Here is a 27,839-nt window from a genome sequence, read left to right as displayed (position 1 = left end):
TATTAGAAAATAGGCATCTTTGAGATCAAGGCTTGCAAACCAGTTCCCTAATTCCAGGAAGGAAATTATAACTGCTAGGGATGCCATCCTGAATTTCAGATGTCAACATGCTTGTTCAATTGTCTGTCATCTAATAGCGGCCTCCAACCCCCATTATTTCTTGGGTATCAGAAAATATCTTGAATAGAACCCTTTTCCTCTGTATTGAGGTGGGACTGGTTCTATGGCTCCTAGAAGCAATGAGATCTTCTGTGTCAGCAATTGACAGTGAGAGGCAGTCCCTGAAGAGGGATGGGGGTTGGAAGGGCATGATGGAGGTAATTTGGATAGTATAGCCCAAAGTTATGGCCTCTAACACCCATTTGTCTGATGTTATAGTCCCTCATGCTTCCTGAAAAAGACAGAGGAGGTGTCCAAATTGAGGACTGGGGTTGTGTCACGCAGCTGGGAAAAACCTGGTCATTTGGTGGTTTGGACTCTCAACCAAACCATCTAAACTGGTGTTTGGACAATGTTGAAGATTGGCATGAAGCAGTCAAGATAGTTCTAGGCTTTTTCTTTCAAAACCTCAACCTCTTACCAGTGGTACTGGTGGCCTACAGAAAGCAAAAAGTTGAGCAGGGTGGGATGTTTGTGCTAACTGAGACCTGCTAAATGTCCTCTCATTTGCAAGCTGCTCTAGAGTTCTTTAGGATATGAAGCGAGTCATTCGCGAAGTCTGCAAAAAGCTTATGGCCATCGAAAGATAAATCTTCCATGCTCAATTGAACCTCTTGTGGAAACTAACAGAATCATAGACTATCAGGGTTGGAAGGGACCTCAGGAGGTCATCTAGTCCAACCCCCTGCTCAAAGCAGGACCAATCCCCAACTAAATCATCCCAGCCAGGACTTTGTCAAGCCTGACCTTGAAAACCTCTAAGGAAGGAGATTCCACCACCTCCCTAGGTAACCCATTCCAGTGCTTCACCAGCCTCCTAATGAAAAAGTTTTTCCTAACATGCAACCTAAACCTCCCCCACTGCAACTTGAGACCATTACTCCTTGTTCTGTCAGCTGGTACCACTGAGAACAGTCTAGATCCAGCCTCTTTGGAACCCCCTTTCAGGTAGTTGAAAGGAACTATCAAATCCCTATCAAATTTTTCCACATCCTTCTTGTAGTGTAGGGCCCAAAACTGGACACAGTACTCCAGATGAGGCCTCACCAATGTCAAATAGAGGGGAATGATCATGTCCCTCAATCTGCTGGCCATGCCCCTACCTATACAGCCCAAAATGCCGTTAGTCTTCTTGGCAACAAGGGCACACTGTTGACTCATATACAGCTTCTCGTCCACTGTAACCCCTAGGTCCTTTTCTGCAGAACTGCTGCCTAGCTGCTTGGTCCCTAGTCTGTAGCAGTGCATGGGATTCTTCCGTCCTAATGCAGGACTCTGCACTTCTCCTTGTTGAACCGCATCATATTTCTTTTGGCCCAATCCTCCAATTTGTCTAGGTCCCTTTGTATCCTATCCCTACCTTCCAGAGTATCTACCCCTCCTCCCAGTTTAGTGTCAACCTCAAACTTGCTGAGGGTGCAGTCCACGCCATCCTCCAGATCATTAATGAAGATATTGAACAAAACCAGCCCCAGGACCGACCCTTGAGGCACTCCGCTTGATACCGGCTGTCAACTAGATATGGAGACATTGATCATTACCCGTTGAGCCCAACAATCTAGCCAGCTTTCTATCCACCTTATAGTCCATTCATCCAGCCCATACTTCTTTAACTTGCTTGTAAGAATACTGTGGGAGACCGTACCAAAAGCTTTGCTAAAGTCAAGAAATAGCACATCCACTGCTTTCCCCTCATCCACAGAGCCAGTTAAGTCATCATAGAAGGCAATTAGGTTAGTCAGGCATGACTTGCCCTTGGTGAATCCATGCTGACTGTTCCTGATCACTTTCCTCTCCTCTAAGTGCTTCAGAATTGATTTCTTGAGGACCTGCTCCATAATTTTTCTAGGGACTGAGGTGAGGCTGACTGGCCTGTAGTTCCCTGGATCCTCCTCCTTCCCTTTTCTAAAGATGGGCACTACATTAGCCTTTTTCCAGTCTTCCGGGGCCTCCCCTGATCGCCATGAGTTTTCAAAGATAATGGACAATGGTTCTGCAATCACATACACCAACTCCTTTAGCACCCTTGGATGCACTGCACATCCTCTGTCACTACGTTGCCTCCCTCATTCAGTAAGGGGCCCACACTTTCCTTGACTTTCTTCTTGTTGCTAACATACCTGAAGAAATCCTTCTTGTTACTCTTAACATCTCTTGCTAGCTGCAATTCCAAGTGTGATTTGGCCTTCCTGATTTCACTCCTGCATGCCTGAGCAATATTTTTATACTCCTCCCTGGTCATTTGTCCAGTCTTCTAGTTCTTGTAAGCTTCTTTTCTGTGTTTAAGATCAGCAAGGATTTCACTGTTAAGCAAGCTGACATATTTACTATTCTTTCTACACATTGGGATGGTTTCTTCCTGCAACCTCAATAAGGATTCTTTAAAATACAGCCAGTTCTCCTGGACTCCTTCCCCCTCATGTTATTCTCCCAGGGGATCCTGCCCATCAGTTCCCTGAGGGAGTCAAAGTCTGCTTTTCTGACAACTCAGACAACTGAAGCCAGAAACTCACACCATTGCTGCTGAGGTGGAAATAGACCTGGCTGCAGTATACACTACATTGAGTGAAGACTTCAGTGAAGTTTTTGCTAAGCTGATCCTCCTTTATTATGGCTCTGAATTGTTCTTGATGTTCCTGGGGTAAATGGTGAATAGAAGCATTAAGCTTCTGTAGTTCAGGTAGACATATTTTGACATCAGTGCCTGGTGGTTAGCTATCCCATACTGAACATTTCTGGTCCTTATCATAAGAGGTAGCGTTTTGGGTATGTTGCCTTCCCCTTTCATTGACTGGATTCATGACTAAAGAATTTGGTGCTGGATAAGAAAATAAAAACTCACAATCTCTGGCCAAGACATAATATTTTTTTATCACCCCTCTTGCATGGGTGGGAGGTGTTGTTGTAATTTGCCAGATGAACCTGGCTAGCTCAAGGAGTGCTTCATTAATTGGCATACCATCCATGCTGAGATCATAGAATCACAGAATATTAGGGTTGGAAGAAACCTCAGGAGGGCATCTAGTCCAAGTCCCTGCTCAAAGCAGGACCAACACCAACTAAATCATCCCAGCCAGGGCTTTGTCAAGCCGGGCCTTAAAAACCTCTAAGGATGGAGATTCCACCACCTCCCTAGGTAACCCATTCCAGTGCTTCACCACCCTCCTAGTGAAATAGTGTTTCCTAATATCCAATCTAGACCTCCCCCACTGCAACTTGAGACCCTTGCTGCTTGTTCTGTCATCTGCCACCACTGAGAACAGCCTAGGTCCATCCTCTTTGGAACCCCCCCTTCAGGTAATTGAAGGCTGCTATCAAATCCCTCTTCATTCTTCTCTTCTGCAGACTACACAATCCCAGTTCCCACAGCTTCTCCTCATAAGTCATGGTCTACAACTACTGCCTATGAATTTTTTCCCCTTTCTTGGGATGCAGGCTTCCGATAGCTTCTGCAGCTTTGATTTAAAGTAATCCCAGGCCTCCTCTGCCTTTAGATCCATAAGTGCTTCAGTCCAATCCACTTCCCTAACTAATTTCCTTAATTTTTGAAAGTCAGCCCTTTTGAAATCAAAAACCCTAGTTGCAAATTTATTTTTGTTAATCCTTCCGTTCAGTTTGAACTGAATTAGCTCATGATCACTTGAACCAAGATTGTCCCCTACAAACATTTCTTCTATGAGGTCCTCACTACTCAGCAAAACCAAATCTAAAATGGCAACCCCTCTAGTTGGTTCAGCAACTACTTGCTGAAGGAATCCATCAGCTATTGCATCTAGGAAAATCTGAGCCCTATTATTATTACTAGCACTCGTCCTCCAGTCTATATCTGGGAAGTTAAAGTCTCCCATGATCACGCAGTTTCCATTAGTATTTACGTCATTAAAAACATTAAAGAGGGCCCTATCCATATCCAAATTAGATCCTGGCGGTCTATAGCACACCCCAAGCACTATCCCAGGGGAGGCTCTAATAGTTTTCTTCCCCAATGTAATTTTTGCCCAGACGGACTCTGTCTTATCCATTCCATCACTTCTTATTTCTTTACATTCTACCTCATCATTGATATACAATTCTACTCCACCATCTTTCCCTTTATTTCTGTCTTTCCTAAACAGCACATACCCTTCAATACCTGTAGTCCAGTCTATTTCCTTCCCTACTTAGATGAAGTCCATTCTGAGAGAACTGTCCTCTGTCCATGAATGCCTCCCAGTGGCCATACATCCCAAAGCCCTCCTTATAGCACCACTGCCTAAGCCATCTGTTGATAGTCATAATCTTGTCACACCTTTGTTGCCCTTCAGTTTTGGGACCAATCTTTTTATTACTGACCTCGGCACAAAAAGTGGGAGTGTGCTAATAAAGTTTGCGGATGATACAAAGCTGGGAGGTATTGCCAATTTAGAGAAGGACCAGGAAATCATACAGGAAGATTTGGATGACCTTGTAAACTGGAGTAACAGTAATACGATGAAATTTAATAGTGAGAAGTGTAAGGTCATGCATTTAGGGATTAATAACAAGAATTTTAGTTATAAGCTGGGGATGCATTAATTAGAAGTAATGGAGGAGGAAAAGGACCTTGGAGTATTGGTTGATCATAGGATAACTATGAGCCGACAATGTGATATGGCTGTGAAAAAAGCTAATGCGGTCTTGGGATGCATCAGGCGAGGTATTTCCAGTAGAGATAAGGAGGTGTTAGTACCTTTATACAAGGCACTGGTGAGACCTCACCTGGAATACTGTGTGCAGTTCTGGTCTCCCATGTTTAAGAAGGATGAATTCAAACTGGAACAGATACACAGAAGGGCTACTAGGATGAGCCGAGGAATGGAAAACCTGTCTTATGAAAGGAGACTCAAGGAGCTTGGCTTGTTTAGCCTAACTAAAAGAAGGTTGAGGGGAGATATGATTGCTCTCTATAAATATATCAGAGGGATAAATACCAGAGAGGGAGAGGAATTATTTAAGCTCAGTACCAATGTGGACACAAGAACAAATGGATATAAACTGGTCATTGGGAAGTTTAGACTTCAAATTAGATGAAGGTTTCTAATTGTCAGAGGAGTGAAGTTTTGGAATAGCCTTCCAAGGGAAGCAGTGGGGGCAAAAGACCTATCTGGCTTCAAGATTAAGCTCGATAAGTTTATGGAGGAGATAGTATGATGGGATAACATGATTTGGGTAATTAATTGATCTTTAAATATTCATGGTAAATAGGCCCAATGGCCTGTGATGGAATGTTAGATGGGGCGAGATCTGAGTTACTACAGAAAATTCTTTCCTGGGTATCTGGCTGGTGAATCTTGCCCATATGCTCAGGGTTTAGCTGATTGCCATATTTGGGGTCGGGAAGGAATCTTCCTCCACGGCAGATTGGAAGAGGCCCTGGAAGTTTTTCGCCTTCCTCTGTAGCATGGGGCACGGGTCGCTTGCTGGAGGATTCTCTGCTCCTTGAACTCTTTAAACCACGATTTGAGGACTTCAATAGCTCAGACATAGGTGAGAGGTTTTTCGCGGGAGTGGGTGGGTGAGATTCTGTGGCCTGCGTTGTGCAGGAGGTCGGACTAGATGATCATAATGGTCCCTTCTGACCTTAGTATCTATGAATCTATGTGCTCCAGCCCCCTAATCATTGTCATTGCTCTCCGCTGGACTCTCTCCAATTTGTCCACATCACTTCTGTAGTGAGGGGACTAAAACTGGATGCAATACTCCAGGTGTGGCCTCACCAGTGCCCAATAGAGGGGAATGATCACTTCCCTCGATCTGCCGACAATGCTCCTGCTAATACATCCCAATATGCCATTGGCTTTCTTGGCAACAAGGGCACACTGCTGACTCATATCCAGCTTCTCGTCCATTGTAATCCCCAGGTCCTTTTCTGCAAAGCTGCTGCTTAGCCAGTCAGTCCCCAGCCTGTAGCGGTGCATGGGATTCTTCCTTCCTAAGTGCAGAACTCTGCACTTGTCCTTGTTGAACCTCATCAGATTTCTTTTGGCCCAATCCTCCAATTTGTCTAGGTCACTCTGGACCCTATCCCTACCCTGCATCGTATCTACCTCTCCCCGCAGCTTAGTGTCATCTGCGAACTTGCTGAGGGTGCAATTAATCCCATCATTCAGATAATTAATAAAGATGTTGAACAAAACTGGCCCCAGGACTGACCCCTGGGGCACTCCGCTTGATACCGACTGCCAACTAGACATCGAACGGTTGATCACTACCCGTTGAGCCCGACAATCTAGCCAGCTTTCTATCCACCTTAGAGTCCATTCATCCAGTCCATACATAGATAGAAGTGTGTGATATGTTCAGAAGCTTGTGATGGGAATCCAGGACTTCTTCCAGGGGAATTTGCAAGGTGTCAGCAACCCACTTCATCAGATCCTGGAATTGTCTCATCAGCTAATAATGGTGGTGGTGGTGGCATTACTGCCTCATATGGTGATGATAGGGGGTAACCTCCTTGTCTGCCCTTGCCTCTTGCTCCTCAAAGTTATTCCTGGGCTCAGAGAAGGGAGGAGGAATGGATGGTACCAGCGAAAAAGTCTTCTGTGTTCCCTGTGAAACTGAGTTTAGATCCCTCAAAATTGCAAGGGGATCCCAGTAAGGCCAATAAGGGAGACCATAAGGCATGGGGGGAGGCATCCAACATTGGTCATCCCAAATGTTGTAAGGCAGGGGTCTGGTGTCCTGCCTCTGTTACATCTGTAACAGAGAATAATGTCTCCTGGAATAAATTGGAGAGCCTTGAACAGAAAGTTCAAAATGTGAGTCAGAATGCCCCTCCACATATCGTATCTGTGGTGACATCCTCTCCTCATGGGTAGTGGAAGATGAAAAAGAGGTAGATCTCATGGAAACACGAGCAGGCCGTGACCCAATCAACCTTGCTACTGAGAGATGTCCAGAGGTTGCAAGGAGTGGAGATTCGGGTTCATTCGGTACCAAAAGATCTTTCAGGTACTGGAATTCCTGCACTACTGGCAGCACAACAGAACTCAATACCAACACCAATGATGCTGCAGAAGCTGTTGTGCGAGGCACTGACATCTGTACCAAGGCGGTTGAGGATTCCATTGAAGCCAGTCTCTTGGTAGTAACAATCTTTGGTACTGAGCCCTTTAGACCTGAGGAATGGAACTTAGTTGAATTCTTAGAATCCTTCACAGTACCTGAAGTACTTGGAGCCTCACTAGCACTCCTCTGGGGGTCTGAGGTTTCCAGTGACTGGATCTTCTTTGATGCAGAACTCTGTTCTCCTCCTCTTCTCTCTTCCTTATACTTTGAGTGGGAAGCTCTCAGTGTCACAGTTATAGACACCTCTCTCATAAAGAGTGTTGGATGCCTTCTTCCCCTTGGAAGCTCTCGATGACCACGATCTTGATGACGGGAACTGACAGAAGTGGAGGATCCCTATACTGGAGGGTTCTCTGCCCCTTGGTCAGCAGCCGGTCTCCAGGCTTGCTCCATCATTAACAGTTTCCCTATACTTTATTTCCCTGTTCTTCTGAGATCTTCCTTTAAAAGAAGAGCAGACCTTACACTTGTTGGGAATATCAGAGTCTTCCAAACAACGAATGAATTGGGAGTGCCTGTCGCTAAAAGGAATTGCTTCTTGACAAGAGAGGCACCTTTCAAAAGTCTGAGGAGCCTGATATCCCTGAAAGGAGAAAATTTGTTCAAGCCCCTCCATAAGGTAAAAAGAAAAAACACATTTTTTTTAAGAAAAGAACAAGGGAGAACAAGTGTTCCTACAACTATAAGGTACTAAACCTGCTACTACAATGACTAATTATAGAAGCCAAAACACTAATACAAGATGGAAGAGGTGCACAGTAAATTGACACATGCTAGACTCCATCTCTGGCCAAAGGTAGTTGAGAAGGAACTAAGGGCAGTTAATCCGTGCAGCCCTATACTATGCGCACATGCAGAATTCATGCCTCCCGCAGGCTTCCTTGCAGAAAAATGACTTTCTGATGGGGAAGCAAAGGGAAGCCGCAACAGCGGTCACACACTCCTCCCCGGCAGTGTGGGCATGTCATTTTGGGCACCCAGAGCAGCCAGTAGAGAGAGAAATCACTGCGGGGGAGGAAGGAGAGTGGGCTGGGGATGCTCCAGCCGGTGGCTCCTACCCTGCACCAGACTCAGTTCCTCTTCCCCTTTAAGAAATGTCCAGGGCCAGGTCGGACCCACCTCCAGAAACCTTCCCCAGCTGCAGGAAGCTCTGCATAGCCCCCTGCTTACTGTCCCCATCACTCGTCCGTCACAGGGGGCGAGGTAACTGTATGAGGAGCTGCTCCCCATCCACCCAACCCCCATGCATCTGGACCTCCCATACCCAAGCCCCAGTGCTGAGCCTCACCCCTCCACACCTATATTCCCCACCCTGCTGAGCCTCCCCCTGCATCCAGACCCCCGCTGAACCCCTCCCCTGTGCAGCAAGACCCCTCCCCCCATTAAGCTGCCTGCACCCAGAGTGTCCCATACAGAATCCTCTTACCCCACACCTGGATCCCCCCACACTAAGCCCCTCCATTCTTGGATCCTGCTGAGCTGAGCCTGCTTGCCCCACACCTGGATCAGGGCTAAGGCTGGGTGTGCATGAGAGATTCTGTCCCTCTCACTTGCTATCTTGGTGCACCTGGTTGGAGGGGCATGACACTGGGGCATTTCTGGGGCAGGCCTGGCCCTTGTGCTATGTCAGGGTCGGGTGCAGCCTCACCACCAATTCCATATCCCGAGGAGCGCTGCAGGGTGATCTTCCATCTCCAGGCAGCCAGTGGCCTGTGTTCCCCACTGCCATGCTGGAGCCTCCACATTTATTAGTGACAAATAAAATATTCAGAATTTTAAAATATTGTGGGCAGATTTTTTTTTTTAAGCAGAATTCCCTTAGGAGTATTATACAGCCTCAGTACAGGGCAAGAGGATATGTAGGGTGCATGAGCGGGCCAATCAGGCACTGCTATCAAAAATCTCCAATCAAAGGTGCAGGGATACATGCATACTTAATGTGGAGCATCCACAGGCACACTAATCAAAGAATACTTGCTTCTGACAAGTTATTTAACTTACTAGTTATTATAAAAATTTAGGCAGCAAACACCCAAACCTAACCTTGGGAATAAACAACAATTTGTTGTTTGGCAAGGATGAAGGGTTTTTTTTATTGCCCTAAAATAATCTTTGAAGAATTTGTTTTTCAAAGTAATCATTTTCTAATTTCCTGATGACACAGCACACATAGCAAATTTCATATCTGATTATCAAAAAATGTAATTTTTATGGATTTTGTAAAAACTATGACAAAGACATTTTGAGAGAGACTTTTAAAAGATAGTATTATTGTTGACCATTTGCTTAGCATAAACACAGACAACAGGAGACACAGGTTCAGGAGCTGACTTGAGACACCTACTTTTGAAACAGTTGATATCATAATATTATGATGCTGTGTTGCAGCCTATCAACATGTCACACAATGTTCATGTTTGTACTGGAGGAGAAACAGTTAGAGGTGAACATACATAAAAGGAAAGGACCTAGATGTTTATGGGGAAGATCCTTCAGACCTGACCTTGAGGCCACTGTTAGTTGGGAGTGTGTTCCAAAAATAAGGGGCAGTATGGAAGAAGGCATGATGATGAAAATGGGAAAACTTACAATGGAGTCAGTGAGAAAGAGGCTTGGTGCGGAGCAAAAGGGGCAAGAGGAAGAGTAGGAAGAAAACAGGTGGGGAACTGTGCAGTGCCTTGAAGGTCAGAACCAGAAGCTAGAACTTGGTATGGAAGGCAGAGGGCACAGTGAAAAGATTTAAATAGGGCATGACAGGAAAAAAAATTGGTCAGGTTACTTACAAAAAAGTGACATCGTCTGTGATACTAGCAGGGTGGAAACTTATAAGTGACTGTAAAAATACTATTTACTTATATCTTCTTATTTTCTTAGATAACTTATTTAACCATAGCTTTTGGTGGGGATGGTAAGCAGTAGCAAATTCTTTTTCCTCTATTTTCTATAAAAGGGGAGTGATCAAGCCTTTCTAGACATACTAGAATTCCAGTAGCTAGCCATTGGAATTTAGACCTAATTATCACATCAATATTAAATTGTTTGTGGTGAAGTGTATTTCTGGGGTGGTATATCACAGAAAATTGAGTTACACCAGAGATAAAGTTGGCCCTTTATTGTTGTTTTTTAAATTAGATATTTTTCATATTAGCAAAGAAACAAACATTAGTAGGATGTTTTAATTTGTATCAAAGTTTCATTTCACATGCCACCTATATCTGCATTAACTGTATTCCTACAAAATACAATTTAATGAAAAAAATTAAAAACGGAAGACTTACTATTAGAAGCCATGATCCCAAATACCATGGTGGCATTTCTGCGCACAAGTGGGTCTTCATGTGAGACTAGTTTAAATAAAGGTTCCACAGCTCCAAGACCAAGGAGTGTCACTTTGTTTTCATCACCTAAACAGTAATTAGGTTTAAATTCTGATATGAATTATTGAAAATACCTTACACCAGAATGCAACAAAAAACACTAATACTAATGCAATATACATACATATTAATATAAGGTATTATTGATATCAATCTCTTTATTGGATTACAGAATATATTTCAAATAGTACCAAAATGATCTAAAATAAAGCAGTCTAACATAACACAGTCATTAAAATTCTTTGATGGAATTATAGCCTTAAACACTGCAGTATTAAACACAATACACCACATGTAAATAAAAAAATGTGTGGTTCACAAGGATGCGATGTCACATCCAAAGCTGGATTAAAGCATAGGCACTAAAGGCCCAGGTCTAAGACCCCAGCTCTTGGAGTCATATGATCACCTCAGACTCCTCATGAAAATATAAAGTAAGTTTCTAGCCCATATGATCGTGAAGAAAGGTTTGAAAATGTGAACCAAGTGTAACTGCTTGTCTTCAGAGAGGCTGAAACAACAGCTCTGAAAGTTGTGCACTGCCCTATGCATCTCAATTGGGTGTTGATCGAAGGCCCACTAGGCTGGAGGGATACCACCAACACCAACCTAACAAAGGAGCAAGGAAAAAGCAAGATCCATGCCATTAACCCAAGGGTTCCCAAAGTTTTGCTGGTATGACCCCTACGGGAACCCCAGACAGCATGAAGGACACCATTTTGAAGAGCAAACTGACGTTCTCTGCACGGTCTGACCTCACACACTCCATACATACGAAGTCACACTGTGCAGAGGACACCATTTTGTACAGCAAAATGGTGTCCTCCATGCATCATGACCTTGCACGCACCGTACATAGAAATGGGTAGGGAGGGAGTGGAGGGAATGGAGTGGAGAGTGCTCTGTCCCTACTATGTGCTGGCCAAAGTAGCTGACCAGGCACACAATGAGGAGACAGCTGCTCCATTAAAAGGGGTGAAATAACTTACTCTACTGCATGCAAGTGGGAGCAGAGAAGAAATTGTTCTTGTGGCAGCGCAGCTACACACCAGGGGTGTATTCACTCAAGAAGTAACTCATGTTATCAGCACTCAAGTTACCCATCTCAAGTTAGCCTAGCTTAAGTGAGAGCAGCTACACTGTAAAGTAACACTCAAGCTGCTGTATTTGCACTGGTGCTGTACTCTCTCATGTGTGGTGCTAAGACTACTGGGGGCACAGCCTGTGGTTCTTAGCACTGCAGTAAGCGGAGTTGCTCCATCAATTATTTCCCAGTGAATTGTGGAAGAACTTGTCTGTCCCTTCAGGGCACATGGGGTGGGGGTGGGGGGACGACTATGGGAAGGCACTGGAGGACTAGCAGCACTTCAGTGGAGCTAGCCTGTGTCCACACTGCAGAGTTGTCATGTTAGCAGCTGATGAGTTGCGCTCACTCAGGTTTTAGCCTATACTCCCTCTTGGGCTAGCCAATTCAAATTAACTGCACCAGTGAACCTTTTTTTGTATGTGGATGGGACTCAGGTTATTACCTGAGTTAACTTTGCAGTGAAGACAAGCCCAACTACCTAGAATATGTCGCCACTGCAATCGGGGGCATGACTGCAGCTCAGGTAAGCATACATGCACTAGCTTTAATCTAGCTAGTGCAGCTAAAAATAGTGCAGATGCAATGGCATGGACCATGATGTGGGCTAGAAAAGTGAGCATGTACCTAGGTTTCTGGGTGGGCTTGTATAACCTGTGCTGAATCTTCACTGCTATTTTTAGCTGTGCTGGCTAGATTAAAGCTCGCACAAATATGCCTACCTGAACTGCAATGACATCTCCAACTGCAGTGCAGACACACCCCTATTCAGGGCTGATTGCAAAAGTACACTCTAGCCTGCTTGTTAGGATATAGATATTCAGGTCTGTCTGCAAAGGCTTATACTTTAAGAATTTAGGTGTATTCTTATCACTTAGCTAGTTATAGAGGTATAAAAGAAAGAATCAAAATCACTGTCTGCCAGTGTAAGGGCCTTAAGGCAGTAATTTTGATTCTTTCTTTAAATCTCTATAACTAGCTAAGTGATAAGAATACACCTAAATTCTTAAAGTATAGGCCTTTGCAGACAGACCTGAATATCTATATCCTAACACCACTGTGGGGTCAGAAGAACATTCACATCAATAATCTGTTAAATAGTTAATTTAGCAGAAACAACAAACTAATATATTTGTTATTTTTGGACATGATGGCAGATACAGTATTGTTGCAGTGAGCAAAGGGATAGCTGTCAAGAGCTGTTGGGGTGGGGAACAAGGAATTCAACCCCCTCTCCTCAAATTTACAGTAATCTCTGCCCTGCACAAAATATTGCTGCATCTCCTCCTCAGAACCTAAAGCCTCAACTGCATATTGTTTACCAAGCCCAGCCTGCATACCTTCCAGCATTCCAGAAACCCCAAATGCTCCCTAGCCAGCAGTCAAAAGCTTCAGCTTTTCTCTAACAACTTTAACAATGTCATCAATGTCTGTCAATACAAAAATCTGCAGCCCACAGAAACCTTACAATTTAGGGCAACATAAAATAGATGGAATATCATATAAAAATAAATTAAACTAAAGATGCCACTACAGTACACTAATTAGACTAGACTGGGTGGAGTGGAGTGAGTGGGAGAGAATTTGGGAAAGGCAGGGTCACATAATTGTGGGTTCCTTTATTCATTATTATTATTATTATTATTATTACCATAAGACCTAGGAGCCCCAGTCAAAAACCAGGACCTCATTTTGTTAGGCCATTTTTTCGGTTCTGTAAAAACCCAGAACAAAAACATGGCCCTGCCCCGATTTATGTTTGATGTGCCACACACATAGTGCCTTTATTACATATATAATTTAAACAAAAACATTTAGGGGATTTGAAATATTAGACACTTGTTTGATTCCCAAACATGTAGCAATGATTGAGGCTGGTTGTTCTCATGAGGATCTTCTACTATGGAAGTACTGTTCTTGAAAAAAAGAAAAGTAAAGAAAAAAAAAGATTAAATGCAAAATAAAAAAACAAGGAAACAAACAAATTCCCAGAGACACACACACAAAAAGCTTGAAATAACTATTTCTCCAATTTAAATTATGTACCGCTATAGCAAATTGTCATATGCAAAGAAAGAATTTCTTGTTTTCCAAGATGCCACAATCTCATGCTCAAGATAAAACAGATTTAGACTATCCTACATTCAGGGTAAGTTTTATTATTAAAAGATACAAAAAAATTGACTTCATGCAGAACACAGGACTTCCTTATAACTGTAAATAATACATGAGAAATATTTTACAAAATTCCAATAGGAGCATTTACTGCCAAGCAGGATAGTTAAAGTATGGAAACTAAAAAAATGCCGGACAACTAGTCTAGGAAACGTAGGAAATGTGGAGAGAGACTGATCATGAAAAGACAAACCTTTTGATGCAAATTTATATATAGCATCACACGCTTTAGCCAAAACTTCCTCTTCTGGAGAATTAAGCATCAGCACCACTGTTGCTGCTTTTTTGCTTTCAATCGATAAAGGGTCAAACTACAAATACAAAAGAGAAGAGAATTTTCTCAGTCATACTAAGCCTTACTGTTCAATGCAGCAGCCCACTATATATATATATATATTTAAATCAGACTTGATCCAGTCTGAGATTTATAGGCCAGCTAAATATGTTTAAATGGGTTTTCCATATACTCAATAGGATTCAGGGATATTTTTTCATCTTTCCTAATAACAGCTTGAGCTTCTGCTGAAAGATAAGAGGGCAAAAACTCACCTTTAAAATTGCTAATTTAACACAAAATTATAAATTCAGTGAAACTAATTATACAGATGACACACACAAAGTTTTATTAAATTACTTACCAACAAGAGTACTTACTCACTCACTCTGCTGATCTCTGAAGGAGGTCAGTGGTTTTTGATTTGACACCTATATTCCCACACCACCTGCACCTATATCCCACCCAGCCAGATCTCAGATCTCTGGGCAGCAAGCCATTCTGCCCAAAAGCCAGCAGCACCTGTGCTTTGCTTTCTCTCCAAAGACTATGAACAGTATATTGCCAGCAGTTTCAAGTTACCACAAAGCTCCTTCTAAGCAAGCACACGTATTCTAAAAGTAAAAGGATTATAGCAAAAACATAATAAAAACAATAATCAGATTTAAACACACTAAACATACCAGGAGTCACCCATCAGATTTATCGGGCTCGAGTAGGCCACAGTCTTTCCAATCCTCCCCTAAGGACTGGGGCCCCCATTGGACAAAAGGTTCTGTCCATTTGCTGGATCAGAAAGAAGGCCCTAAGTCAGTTCAAACCCAGCCTTTTTATATCAAAAGCCCTTTGTCTGTTGGTCTCTGGAAAACCGTGTTTGAACCAGTCCGTGCAAGCCTCCTTGGGGAGAGGGTACCTCCCTGGAGAGGTTTACAACCTGAGTGATTCATCTTAGTCATGCCCCACTGTTTTTGACTCCTAGAGGAGCTGTGATAACTCTCCCCTCTGGAATTGTACACAATCCCTGACCCACAGTGATACATAACCTTAGTACAATATGTTCCCCAAAGAGATTATAGGTGGTTGCAATAACAGTCACAGTGTGTTTGGCAAATACCCATCTGATAAAATGTGTGAAATCCTGGCTCCACTGAAGTCATTGACTTAAATGAGACCAAGACTACATCATATGTGAAAACTCTGGGAAAATCTTCACACTTCCTTGTATAATCAGAAAGTCCTGAAGACAGCAGTAACTATGTGATTTCATCATGCAGAAGAGGTGAAAATTTTGACAGCGATTTCTGCAACTCTGATGCTGCAATAGCAGCCACTAAGCAGCATGTGGGGAGAATTCTCTGAAGAGCACACCCGTGTAAGGAACCCATGTACTCACATGTTGCATGGGGAATAGGTTTTGCCCTGGTGCACATGCTCCTGCACTCCTACATTGTGGTAGTTTTTTAAAAATAAAATGATCCTTCCTGTGCTATCTTTTCCCAAGATCCCTTGTTAAACACCTGCTCTTCATGATCTTATGCTAGTTGGAGCATTACCCTGACGCGGTCTCTATTCAGATAGCTGGAAGTGGTACAAGTGTTCATTTCCATTTCTGACCTCTCTTATATAGAAAGAAACCTTCTATCAAATCCAGCTGCTCTGACTCTCTTAACAGACTCTTTGAAACTGACATAGTTTGAGAAAGGGCAATTTTTTAAAAAGCCTTTTGTTCTTTATTTAGACTGAAGCATTTTTGAAGACTTTAAAATTCAACCACGAACAAAAAATAAGCTTTTTTTTTTGGCTTTAACATACAATTTTTGTGACTTTGGGAAAACAGTCTTCTGTCCCGGCCATATCACATTCAATGACTGTGTCAGAGTATCTGTGTTAAAGGGGCTAATATATAGCAGACTGCTAAAGTCAGGAAGATTTCCTAATCCACAAATGTATTTTTATTTAAAATTTAGTAAATTAAAGCATTTAAAATACAAATCATGGCATATCTAATATACAAGTTATATATTGTATTAGTACTAGCATTCTATTAAATATATCTATACCATATAATTACACACTTTAAACCATTTATTATTTGTGTTGCTATACTACTCTTTAGTGCCTTTTCATATTACTAATACATCAGAGGTCCATGTTGCTAAATAATCCTGAACATTGAGGTCACCGAAATGTATATACATAGCTCATCAGTCAAGGATATCACTTAGGACCAGGTAGATCACTCAGATCTTGCCCTGAACTGCAGGATGTGCTAGAAGAGGGCAGATGAGGGTACAGGAAGCTTTTTGTCCCCTATCCTCAGTGTACATGTGCAGAAGTAAGACAAAATATGCTCCTAGGACCCAATCCTACAAACTCCTCCTCGCAAAACTAGTCCTTACCATGTCATTAATTCCATTGACTTCAATGGGGCAACTCACATGAGTAAAAGTCTGCAGGACTGGCCCCCTAGAACTCCCTTGAATGCTATGAGGGGATTGCTTGGCTAAGGCACCTGTCTGTGCTTATGCCCATCAAGCGATGTTGTCAGCTGGCTTGACAATATGGCCCAGCAACCCCCACATAGTTCATGCTGTGATCGGCATCGGGCATGGGAAGTAGTGCAATTAGTTAATCCTCACAGCAGCTCTATGAGGTATGAGCATAGTGAGCCAAATTCTGATCCCAATGTGCAGCCCAAAGGACAGCTCTATATGCTGGGGATCTATACGGGAATCTTTTCCCTAGGCTGTAGAGAGGCAATACAGCCATTCCATGGCCTCTACAACAGCCTCACAGCTGCAACAGCCTATGTGGTTGGTTCACTCTCCCTGCATGGCAAATGGCCACAGGGCAGTTGAGGATCTCTTGCCACACCTTCACTCTTCTCCTGTCCCAACCAAAAAATCTCTCTGTGTGCTGGGACATAGGAAACCCCTATAGAGAAGAGCTATGTGGTAAACACAGGATATAACCATTCTGAGAGTCAGACAATCCTGTCCCGTCCCACCCCTTTCCAATTGCTGGATCAGGGCCCTTTGATGCAGTGGAGATTTAAGAGATTAATGTCATATCCCTCATTTCTACTTCTACTAAGGTGACTACATAGCAAGTGTGAAAAATCGGGATGGGGTGGGGGGTAATAGGTGCCTATATAAGAAAGAGCCCTAAATATTGCATCTGTCCCTATAAAATCGGGACATCTGGTCACCCGAACTTCTACATTTATATTTCAGCTTGTAAAGGTTTGGGAGCCTTTAGGGTGAAGGGCTCTATATATTGTAAATGTAAACTATTGATAGATTCTAAGGCCAGAAGGGACCATTGTGATGATCTAGTCTGATCTCCTGGCCATAGAATACCACAAAATAATTCCTACAGCATATCTTTTAGGAAAACATCCAATCTTGATTTAAACATTGTAAGTAATGGAGAATCCACCCCAACTCTTGGTAACTTGTTCCCAACTGTTAAAAATGTATGCATTACTATTATTATACTACATCTATACTAAGCAGATATGACAAATTGAGCTGATAACCAATAACAGATATATATACACCACCCTCCAAAATATTCTGCTATCTGAAGTCTAGCTGGGACTTTTAGCAAACAGCCCGTAGGAAGGAGCAGTGCGGAGCTTGGAGGGAGGTAGGAAATCATCTGTGACACTTCTTCATGGGACACAGCCATCATAATTCCTCAGGTGCACAGCTAGCTCTGCTGGCCAACACATGAGAGGGTGGGAGGCAAAACCATAGCTCTGAACCGATTTTTCTTGGATTTTAGTTTTGTAATTTTAAATAAGTGGGCAGGTGCTAAAAGTCTGTCTGAGCACTTTTTATTTTAACTTGAAAGGAAATAAATAAAAACCTAAAAGAATACTCCTTGTCCCTTTCCACCCAGCTGTGCCTGGAGGATGCATCTGTGGCACAGCCTCTGCGCTCCCTCAGGAGCTGTGGCTGTGATTTGGGCTTCCCTGATCCAGGCTACATAAAGGAGGAATTTTTGCTCCCTTCCCTCACCCCTGTGCAACTGCATTAGACATAGCCTTGAGCGATTTCTCTATAGCTTTAGGTTGTGTGCTTCTATAAACATTTGGCTAGAAGGTAAAGATATAAACAATACTGGAATAAATCATAACCTCACTTTTTTCTGAAACTTCAGAACTTCAGAAACTTAGGCTTCTTGAAATTGTCATAGGCAATTGCAGACCTTGCAATGATATTAGGCTTTGAACGGAAGGGTGATTTACAGTTAACATTCTAATGAGCCACCTATTGAAGAGGGAGGGTCACTTTCAGCCCTGGTGAAAGCTAGAGAAACTCCACTGACTTCCAGAGTTGGGCCTGTCTATAAAAGGGATGAATCTGGTCCAAATATTTAGCTGTGGTGATGAAGTGGTAGATATAGAATTATAGATTCTGAGGCCAGAAGGGAGAATTGTGCTCATCAAGTCTGACCCATAAATAAATATTTATTTTAAAAAATTCAGTCCTGATTTTAAAATGGCCAGTGATGGAGAATTTACCAAAACCCTTGGCAAATTGTTCCACCAGTTAATTACCCTCACTATTTCAAAAATGTACACTTTATTTCCAGTCTGAATGTCTCTAGCTTGAACTTCTAGCCATTGGATCATGTTATACCTTTGTCTGCTAGACTGAAGAAACCATTATCAAATATTTGTTTCCCATTTAGAGTCTTATAACCTGTGATCAAGTCGCCTCATAACCTTCTCTTTGTTATGCTAAATAAACTCAGCTCCTTGAATCTATCAGTATAAGGCATGTTTTCTAATCCTTTAATCATTCTCATGGTTCTTCTCAAAACCCTCTCCAACTTATCAATATTTTTCTTGAATTTTGGATGAATCTTGAATGAAGAAAACTGAGCTGTTTCTCATGGGGGGAGTTGATAACACAGAATCCACAGTGCTAGAGCTTGAAACATCTGTAAATCATTGAGGTGTGTCCAGTAACAGAGCCATCCACGCTGCTACACAACTAACCCCATTGAGATGAGAATGTGCCAGCTCGACAGTTTGAACGCCATGGAGTTTTTGGTTCTTTCCCCCTTCCTCTGATGTTTACAGTGGGAGGAGAGCATATAGACTTTAGAGAAAAATGAAGCTTGGATTGTTTCATACATTACTGTTTATAAACCCCGCCAAAGATAACATTCTTCATAAAAACAACACATGCCTGTTCACTGTTTTGCATACTGTCCAAAGAAAGCATAAATGGGATCATCTTTATGAGACATTTTTAGAATGCATGCGGAAGTTAGTGGGAGTAAGGGACTATGCAAGAAGGGTATGATTGGAGCCTATAATTGTGTAATATGTTCATTTCACAGCACATAGCATTTTATAAACTTACCACATCCTTGGGAGGAGGCTCCACTTCCTTCTTTACTTTTTTACCCATTCTAAAAACAAACAAAAAAACAAAAGCAGTTAATAAACAAACAAGTGATGTTGTGTGTCTTAGGACCTAGTTCACCAGGGATGTTGTACAGAAGCTTTTAAGACAGGCTCTCCCACCTGTTTGACCTACCTAGCCAGTCTAGACAAATCTTAGAGGACTCTTTTGCACGGAGCAATAGTAATTTCTTTGGCTGAAAGTCATCCCTCAAAGGCAGCAATATTATATTTGTGCCACAGAACAAACTTCTTAACACTTGATCACACCTGGAGAAGCTTAAATGCCAACTCAATATACCTCTGAAAAGTGATGAAGAAAGAGATACGAGATTGGAAGGCAATGTGATACTACAAGGTCAGGTTGTAGTGGTAGTTGTTGTTTCCATATAGGAAATATATTAAGGATTAACTTTTCTGTAGGTTTAGGTTCACAAGCATGCACAAAACTGTGCACCCATTTATTACAACTGTACATGAAAATGGGCGTTTAGTTGCATAAATGTATTTTTCCATGGATGGTTGCAGTAATTACCCATACAAATATAGACAGACAACTCTATGAAGACACTCTGGCATTTACAAGCAGTGGAATAACAACACTCTTTGACTGTTGATAAGGGCAGATTAGCCCCTGGAAGCAGAAAGGGAAAAGACGACAGAACAAATTATTTAATAAAACTCCAGAGCCTGTTTCTCCGCTGCCTTCTACCTTGTGTAGTCATATGCATCTGTGAAAAGTGAGTGTAACATACTTCAATTCTGACTTGACAGTGTTTTCATTCACTTTATACAGAGATCGATAATTACACAAGGTTCAAGGCAGTGAAGAATCAAGTACTTATAATTTTATCATGGGATTTTACTCAGAATGCAGATGAATATGCAAGTAATGCTGCACTTCCCTACACTATTCAGAGAGTTTTTGGGTCCTTGATAATGTTAAAAAGCAGTATGATCCATATGAATGAGCTTTAGTATGAAGGAATCGTATATTCAGTGGGCTAACAGCCTTTGGCCTCACTTCAGGAGCTTAATTACCCTACACAGACAGTTACTTCACCACTACAGTGACTATCCTGGGTTTCAGTACATTCTGTCATCAAATAGTATCATCAGTTTAGTTACCAAAAAGCTCCCTTTGTTTAGTGGCCACTTTCTGCTAATTAAAAAAATGTGAATTTTATATTGAATTGTCTCAGTCAATTGGGGTGAATAGAGGTGGAAAAGATATCGACCCACAATTTTTAGAGCTGGTCAGGAATTTTCAGACAAGACAGCTTTTCATCTAAAAGTGCCAATTTGTCAAAACTTCAAACTCTTCCAGTTAAAGGGGGAGTAATGACAAAATCCTTTTTCAGGAAGGTTTCTCAGATCCAGGATGGAATTCCTGCTAACAGTGAGCCCATCACCAAGAGCCTGGCGGTTATGGCACTCACCTGGGATACAAAAAATTGGGAGAACTAAGTTTAAGTCCTTACTCTGCCTGATTTAGAGCAGAGACTTGAACCCAAGCCTCCCAAGCCACAGGTGTATTCCCTAACTATAGGGCCACAGAGTCTATTGCTTTTATTCTGGCCCAATGAATATTTAATAATTTATAAAAAGGGGAGCAGCTCCAGCACCTGAGAGACCCACGCTATAATAGCTTGTTGGGTAGAGCATTCAATCAGGCAAAGCAGGGAGCTGAGCCTAAATCCCCCATGTCTCTTGCATGCCCTTTGGGTACCATAACCACCAGGCTATTCTGGGGGCGGGAATGTTACTCTCCACAATAAATTTCAAGAGGTCTCAGGCTCATCCTGCTGCAGAACAAAGGAAGTTTTTCAACAGCATGTTTTCCTGCCCCATGACAATTTTCAATTTCCCAGCCAGTTCTAATGGCTATTCCTCAGTAATGCAGATCCCTGTTGCTTGCTGACTGGATGGTCAATCTGCATATTGACCATATGGCTATTTCTCAATAATAACATAGCATGCATATTCTTGGGCTCTGACTTCCTAATGCCCTCAGCCATATATGTCCACAACACAACTGTCTGCTTCTGATCCTCATTCTTCCTGACCCCTTTCAACTTTCCCTCCTGTACCTTCTTGCTCCTGATAAAGGCTAAGAATTCCACACACATAGATAGATTCCTATCATATGAGATTACAGTCTAACACTTTACCTTATTTTGAATGTTTTTTAAATTGTTTCTGATGATATTTGCAGACAGATTCTCTGGTAGGGTATATCAACCTAAACCAGGCAGATTTGGTTTCAGAAGGACTCCCCATACTGTGGAGAGTCCTCCGGTGGTGTAGCGTTGTTGGAATGAAGGAAGCATGGATGGAGGAAAGGTCGCAAGGCTGGGATATCTTATGTCCTGGTGATCCCCTGCCTTCCAGAACAAGTCCTGGGGACTGCAGGCAGCTGGCATAAAGTAGAGCAGTCTTAAGGCACAGGATTTTCCACACAAAATGCTGTAGTGTGAATTTATTTCAGAGGTTGTTTTCCATTCCTGTTGCTATAACTGTCAGCTATTTTCCCCTTTGCTTTTCTTTGCATTCTGACTAACCCTTGCACCCACTCAACCAACCTTTGTTTCATTCTCTCATCACCATACCTGTGATATCACGGCTTCATAAAGACAAATGAGGGATTTTACATTTTAGTCAACTGTTAGCTAAGGGAAGTAGCTACACCAAAAAACAAGTAATAGTGAGAAGTGCAGTTTCTGCCAATTTCCACTGCTCAGCCCCTGGACTAAAAAAACTGTATTCCAGTTTTAAGTATATGCAAAATTCAACAAACTTTCCCCAGCTGAAAATACAGTGCCTTGTTCTCATGTGCTTACTCAGTAGCTTTTTATAGTCTGTAAAGTAGTTTGCCTAACTGGTTTATGTAGTAAGGTCCTTTTAAGGTTAGAATGAAAGGAAAATGCAACACATCTAACTGAAAGAGAATACACTCCTGTTCTTTAACAGTCTTACTATTTTTTATTCTCCATTGTTTCTAATGTTATTTTAAAAGCTTGAAAATGAATGTATTTTAATTATTTTATTAATTAATTTAATTATTCAATTAAATATTTAGAATACAGACACCCTTCCCGTGAGATTATAACTTTAATTGTGGCCAAATTTTGGGTCTAAACTACTTGTCAATATGTCCCTTTTAAAGATGGAACTCTATATTAATAAAAAAGCAGTATCACCAATTTGAATTTGAGAACCTAGTAAAGGATCTTTTAACCACAGTGATGCAGAAAATTGCTCTCTCATTCTAAAAGCTGTTACCATCACAAGTCCTACACTTTTCCTAAATTACTTGAGATCAAAGAATTAAGGGCATAAAAAGGGCTTTTAATAACTTAGTCAAGTATAAAATTAATATTCTATGACAACTGGCTTTTTTATACTGAGGAGTAACACATAGTACAAGTGAATTTTCAATGCATCATTCCCCAATAAATTTGAGGATTAAATGAGTGTGAAGAAATAGTTTTCCTTTCCACTAATTCATAGCAGAGTGATGGATGACAAGTGAACTGTAAGGAAAATAGTCTGTAAAACTTGCTCTGAAAAATGTGAAAAGATCCATTGAAATTTGCAGTGTTCAAACACACTCTCAAATCCTAACTGTTCCTATACAGTACCAGATGTCTACTTCTACTCCCAAACCCAAACACGTCAGTTTGTATCCACAAACAAAAACTTACACCATGGTGGGATCAGATATTTGCACTTACAAAGCTACTAACTGGCTCCAGTGCTTCCCTTCACCCATTATCTAAAACTCAAATGACAGAAGGAACAGCCTAAGACCCTGCAAGCCCTGAGCAGCAGTGAGCTGTGAGACAAAGCAAAGGAATAAGAAAAAAGCACTGCCAGATGTGGAACTTACCTCTTTGTCAAGAAATCAGAGGTCAGTTCTGGGGGCAATTACTTCCTGTGGAGATGGGGTAGAGAGAGAAGAATGTAAGGATAACTTCTGAGCAGTTATTTATCACTTGATCCACTTCTGGAGCTGACAGTGCCCTTCTCTAGGAGAGCTTGTGGCTGTGTTACTGCAACCTTTGCCACCAGCTTCAAGTTTTTCCTAAGAAGGACCCAGAAATGTATTATTTTTCTTCAAAATGTTAATTAGTTTGACTTAATTAAAATGAAAACTAATTAGACTAGATAAAGTCTAGGTATTTCTTCTCCATTATAGAAATCCAACCCTTTCTTTCTGTCCCAACAGCTAAAATGCTTGTCATCTCCTGCCTTGATTACTACAGCCTAGCCTACCAAAACAAGTTTAAACTTCTCATCTTTACCACCAAGGCACTGTATAACTGTGCCCAGCCTACATCTCAGGTCTCATTTCATACTGCTCCAACAGTAATGCCCACCCTGCAACTCCCTTTCTTTCCTTCTCCAACTCCCATCATTGAACTTTCTTACATCCTGTCCCCTATGTATGAACAAACCTCCCAAACCCAGTACACCAGGCCCTCACTCTCTCTTCATTCAAACTGGCTTCCTCCCTTCAGACAGCAACTCCTTCACTCTGCTCCAATTGAAAGCATGTTGCTGTAGGTTCTGGGGATGGGGGCCCTCTTGAGACAGTACTGCTCCTTCCCTTCCTTAATCTCTGTGTGGGATCATCTGTAAATCCTACCACACAGTTCTTTTTATTTGCCTTCTGATTTTTGAACCTTTAGTGTCCACTTGAATAATATTTTCAAGCTTTTCATCACAACCATAAGGGCTAGAAACTTACTTATTTTTTCATGGAAGCTGAGATTCTCACATGACTCCAGGATCTGGGGTCTTAAAAATACACAAATATCATAAGACTTGTGATAAAAATCACAGGAGTTGGCAATACTAACAGTGATTGGTAGGGTTACCTTTTTCCATGTTGCTCCCCAAACATACTTTAGACCTCTTCTGAAGAGAGCCCCTCAAAGCACTTGGTGAGAGGGTATTTCAGTCTTCATCCTCACTGAACCCTTGGATTTTGAAACCATCAATTGGGTACCAATTGCAAGGATTTTCTATTGTGACATTTTTTCACTAAGAATGAATCTTGTCTACCAATTCGTTTCAGATAAATCAACAAAACAGCCAATGACACCAATCTGGGCCTTGGCCTCAGAAACCACACATTGGGCTCAAATCTGAGCAGGCATCCTAGATGCACAAGGATCTGTATGCCCTTTAGCAACCTTCTATGCCACTCATCCTGTGACAAAAATAGTATATTAAAAAAGTACTGAACTATTACATTTTATTTTCAGAAAAACTCAAAATAAAATGTTTATCACGAGGACACAGAGACTAGTAGGTGAGTCACTCAAACCCTGTCCATGTGCAGCTGAAAACATTCAAGTCATGTCCTATTAAGACTGTAGGCTATTTGAGGCAAAAATGGTGTCTTTCTCTGTTTTGTATAGTATAAAGCATAATATGTGATTAATAAATGAAGAAATTGAATTAATGGGTAGAAATGAGAGAAAAAGAAAACAGCAACAGGGTTTGTTAGGCACAGAAAAATTTCCATACTGGATCACAACAGGTCCATGGAGTCTAGTATCCTGCCTCTCACAGTGGCATGTACCAAATACTTCAGATGAAGTTGCATGAAACCTGCCCTCAGATCAGTCTTCCGAACTTGCAACTGTTAGTGGTTTGCTAATTCCTTGAAGCATGAGGGTTTCTATCTCTAACAGTTTTTTTAATCTAACACAATTGTGGATGTTCTTATTAGCTATAGAAATGTTTATTCCCTTTTTTCATTCTATTCTATTCTGAGCCTCCATGATATGTTGTGGCAACGAGTTCCACAAGTCAAGTATGTATTATGTAAACATGATTTCATTAGTTTTAAATTTGTTGCTTTTCAATTTCATAGACCATTCCCTTTTTCTTGTATTTTAAGGCTGAGTAAATATATGTACTTGATTTATCTTTTCTATACACTATTCATTTTATTTATATCCTTCTTTATTGTTCTCTCTGAACTGTCACCTCTCAAAACAGGCCTTCCCCACCCCACCCCAAATCTCTTCATTTAGCAGTCTTTCCAAGCCTCTAATCATATTTGTTGGCTGTCTTTCACCTCCTTCAATGTCTGTTATATCTTTTTCAGATATGATGACCAGAAATGAATACAGCATTCCAGTTTCCTTTGTACTAATGGCTTCTAACATGGCATCATAAAATTTTAGGTTCTACCAAGTTCCTTGAGCGGAAGTTTTCATCGAGCTGTCCACAACGTTAATAAGTCGTTTCCCCGAGTGGTTACAGATAATTTAGAACACATTAATGTGACTGCAAAGTTCAAACTATTTCTTCCAGTGTGCATTACCTTGCATTTATCAACAATGACTTCCACCTGCCATAGAGCAGCCCTTCACCTAGCTTTGTTATGTCACTCAGGAGTTCCTCACAATCTTCTTAAATCTTGATAAAACTAAATAATTTTGTCTCATCTCCAAATTTTGCCATCTCACTGTTCTCTCCCTTTTCCAAATAATTAACTAACATATTACATAACACCAGACCTAGTATATATCCTTGGAGAATCCAAGCTGTGACAATTTGAATGAGGGAGATTTTTAAAAATTACGTGTGAGATTTTAAATGTCACGTTGAGACACACAGCAAAATCCCTCATCCCAAGAGAGAGAGACTTGAAGAAGACCTGCTTTAATATGAATCTAAAATAAATGAGACGTGGCAGTTATGCAATCACTTTCTGTACATTAGCAGCAGGATATTTTTAATACTCAAGTCAAGGAGTGTCTGCCACTACCTCACAAGCAAGCCATTTTAAAGGGTCATATAAATCAGAGGTTCCTAACTTTTCAGGCAGCTGTGCCAGTTTACTAAACTATGATCCTGATGGTAACAAACAGTGCCTCTTGGTTCCCATTTCAGTTGTGTACGTTCTCACAGTTTTTCACAAAGTTGCCAACTCTTAAGATTTTATCACAAGTATTGCAACATTTGGTGTTTTTCTTAAAGCCCTTTCTACTGGAGTCATGTGAGTATCTGAGAATCTCAGCTTTTATTTTATTTTTAAAGTAATTTCTATCCCTCGTGGTTGTGGAGAAAAGCTTGAAAATGGGAACTCTAAAAGTTCAAAAGCCAGAAGGAAAATAAAAATAATGTAAAATTAATATTTTAAAGACTCATTTTTAGGCGACTTTGACCCTTGATTTTTGAATGCCTGGAGTTCACACATGACCACAAGCCACCCAAGAGAACAGAGTAGCCACAAATGAATGGGAAGCAGGCAGAGACTCCAGGTTACTAAAAAAAAAGAAAAGGAGTACTTGTGGCACCTTAGAGACTCCCAATTTATTTGAGCATAAGCTTTCATTAGCTACAGCTCACTTCATCGAATGCTGTAGCTCACGAAAGCTTATGCTCTAATAAATTGGTTAGTCTCTAAGGTGCCACAAGTCCTCCTTTTCTTTTTGCGGATACAGACTAACAGCTGCGACTCTGAAACAGGTTACTAGAGTTCACCATTAAGGGTCTGATCTAGCTCCCCTTAAAGACAAGAGAACAGAAAGAACTCCTATTGACTTCAGCAGGATTTGGACTGGATCCAGAAAGAGGCAATTTAGAGTACCAGTCCCAGAAGCCTGAAGTGCCAGCTGCTAACATGATAGACCACTTGTTGAGAACTACTAATGAAGACTGGAAAATTATTCGCTTAAGGGACAGCAATGCAGGCAGAGACACGGCAAGGGCAGGACTGAGGCGGGCAGACAGACAGACATTACACCTCCCCCACACATGACACACACGAGCGGTGTCGGCCACTCTCCCCCACCCCGACAGACAGACAGACAGACAGACAGACACCCCCCTCTCCCCACCACGCCGGCTCGCCCAGCCCCGCGGGGAACGTGCCACTCACCCGCGGCGAGGGGTGCCCACTGCCCAGGGGTGCCGCCGGGGCCTATCGCCAGCGCTCTCCCCCGCCTCGCTGTTGTTTGCCGGTTGCTAGGGAACGCCGAACGTGCCCGCGGCGCACGCTCCCGGGGCTCCCTCTGGCGACAGAGGGAGGGAGGAGGCAGCGCCGAGGCTTGTGGCGCATGCGCACGCGACCGTGTCGCGGGGTCGTATCTCGCGTCGCGGGTCGGGTTGCCTGGGGCTGGCAGCTGATGCTGCGGTTAGCGGCGCACGAGGACGGGTCTGAGTCCGGTGCATTAAGTGGCGGGGGGGAGCGATCGCTCCCCCCATATGCAGCCCCTTTGGGAGGAGGCCCGGCTCCCTGCC

General features: G+C 42.1%; 1 protein-coding gene across 7 annotated transcripts in view; it reads right to left on the bottom strand.

The window, feature by feature from the left end:
* Positions 1–27,568, bottom strand: part of ARMC3 (armadillo repeat containing 3) — a 113,153-nt gene extending 85,585 nt beyond the window's left edge. For 3 of the 7 annotated variants that reach the window (XM_073334228.1, XM_073334233.1, XM_073334232.1), the window contains exons 1-5: positions 27,478–27,562; positions 23,464–23,508; positions 19,534–19,582; positions 14,075–14,192; positions 10,524–10,649 (exon numbers count right to left, since the gene is read on the bottom strand). In XM_073334228.1, the coding sequence (XP_073190329.1) occupies positions 10,524–10,649; positions 14,075–14,192; positions 19,534–19,581 (292 nt within the window). In that variant the 5' untranslated portion in view covers position 19,582; positions 23,464–23,508; positions 27,478–27,562. Of the gene's footprint in view, positions 1–10,523; positions 10,650–14,074; positions 14,193–19,533; positions 19,583–23,463; positions 23,659–24,324; positions 24,375–24,454; positions 24,557–27,477 lie in introns of those variants that run through there. The other 4 variants (XM_073334231.1, XM_073334229.1, XM_073334230.1 and 1 more) reach the window with 4 other exon arrangements.
* Between the last annotated feature and the right edge of the window lie 271 nt (positions 27,569–27,839).

The sequence above is a fragment of the Lepidochelys kempii genome, chromosome 2, assembly GCF_965140265.1.
Source record: "Lepidochelys kempii isolate rLepKem1 chromosome 2, rLepKem1.hap2, whole genome shotgun sequence".
NCBI lineage: Eukaryota > Metazoa > Chordata > Testudines > Cheloniidae > Lepidochelys > Lepidochelys kempii.
This window is presented reverse-complemented; position numbering and strand designations above follow the sequence as displayed.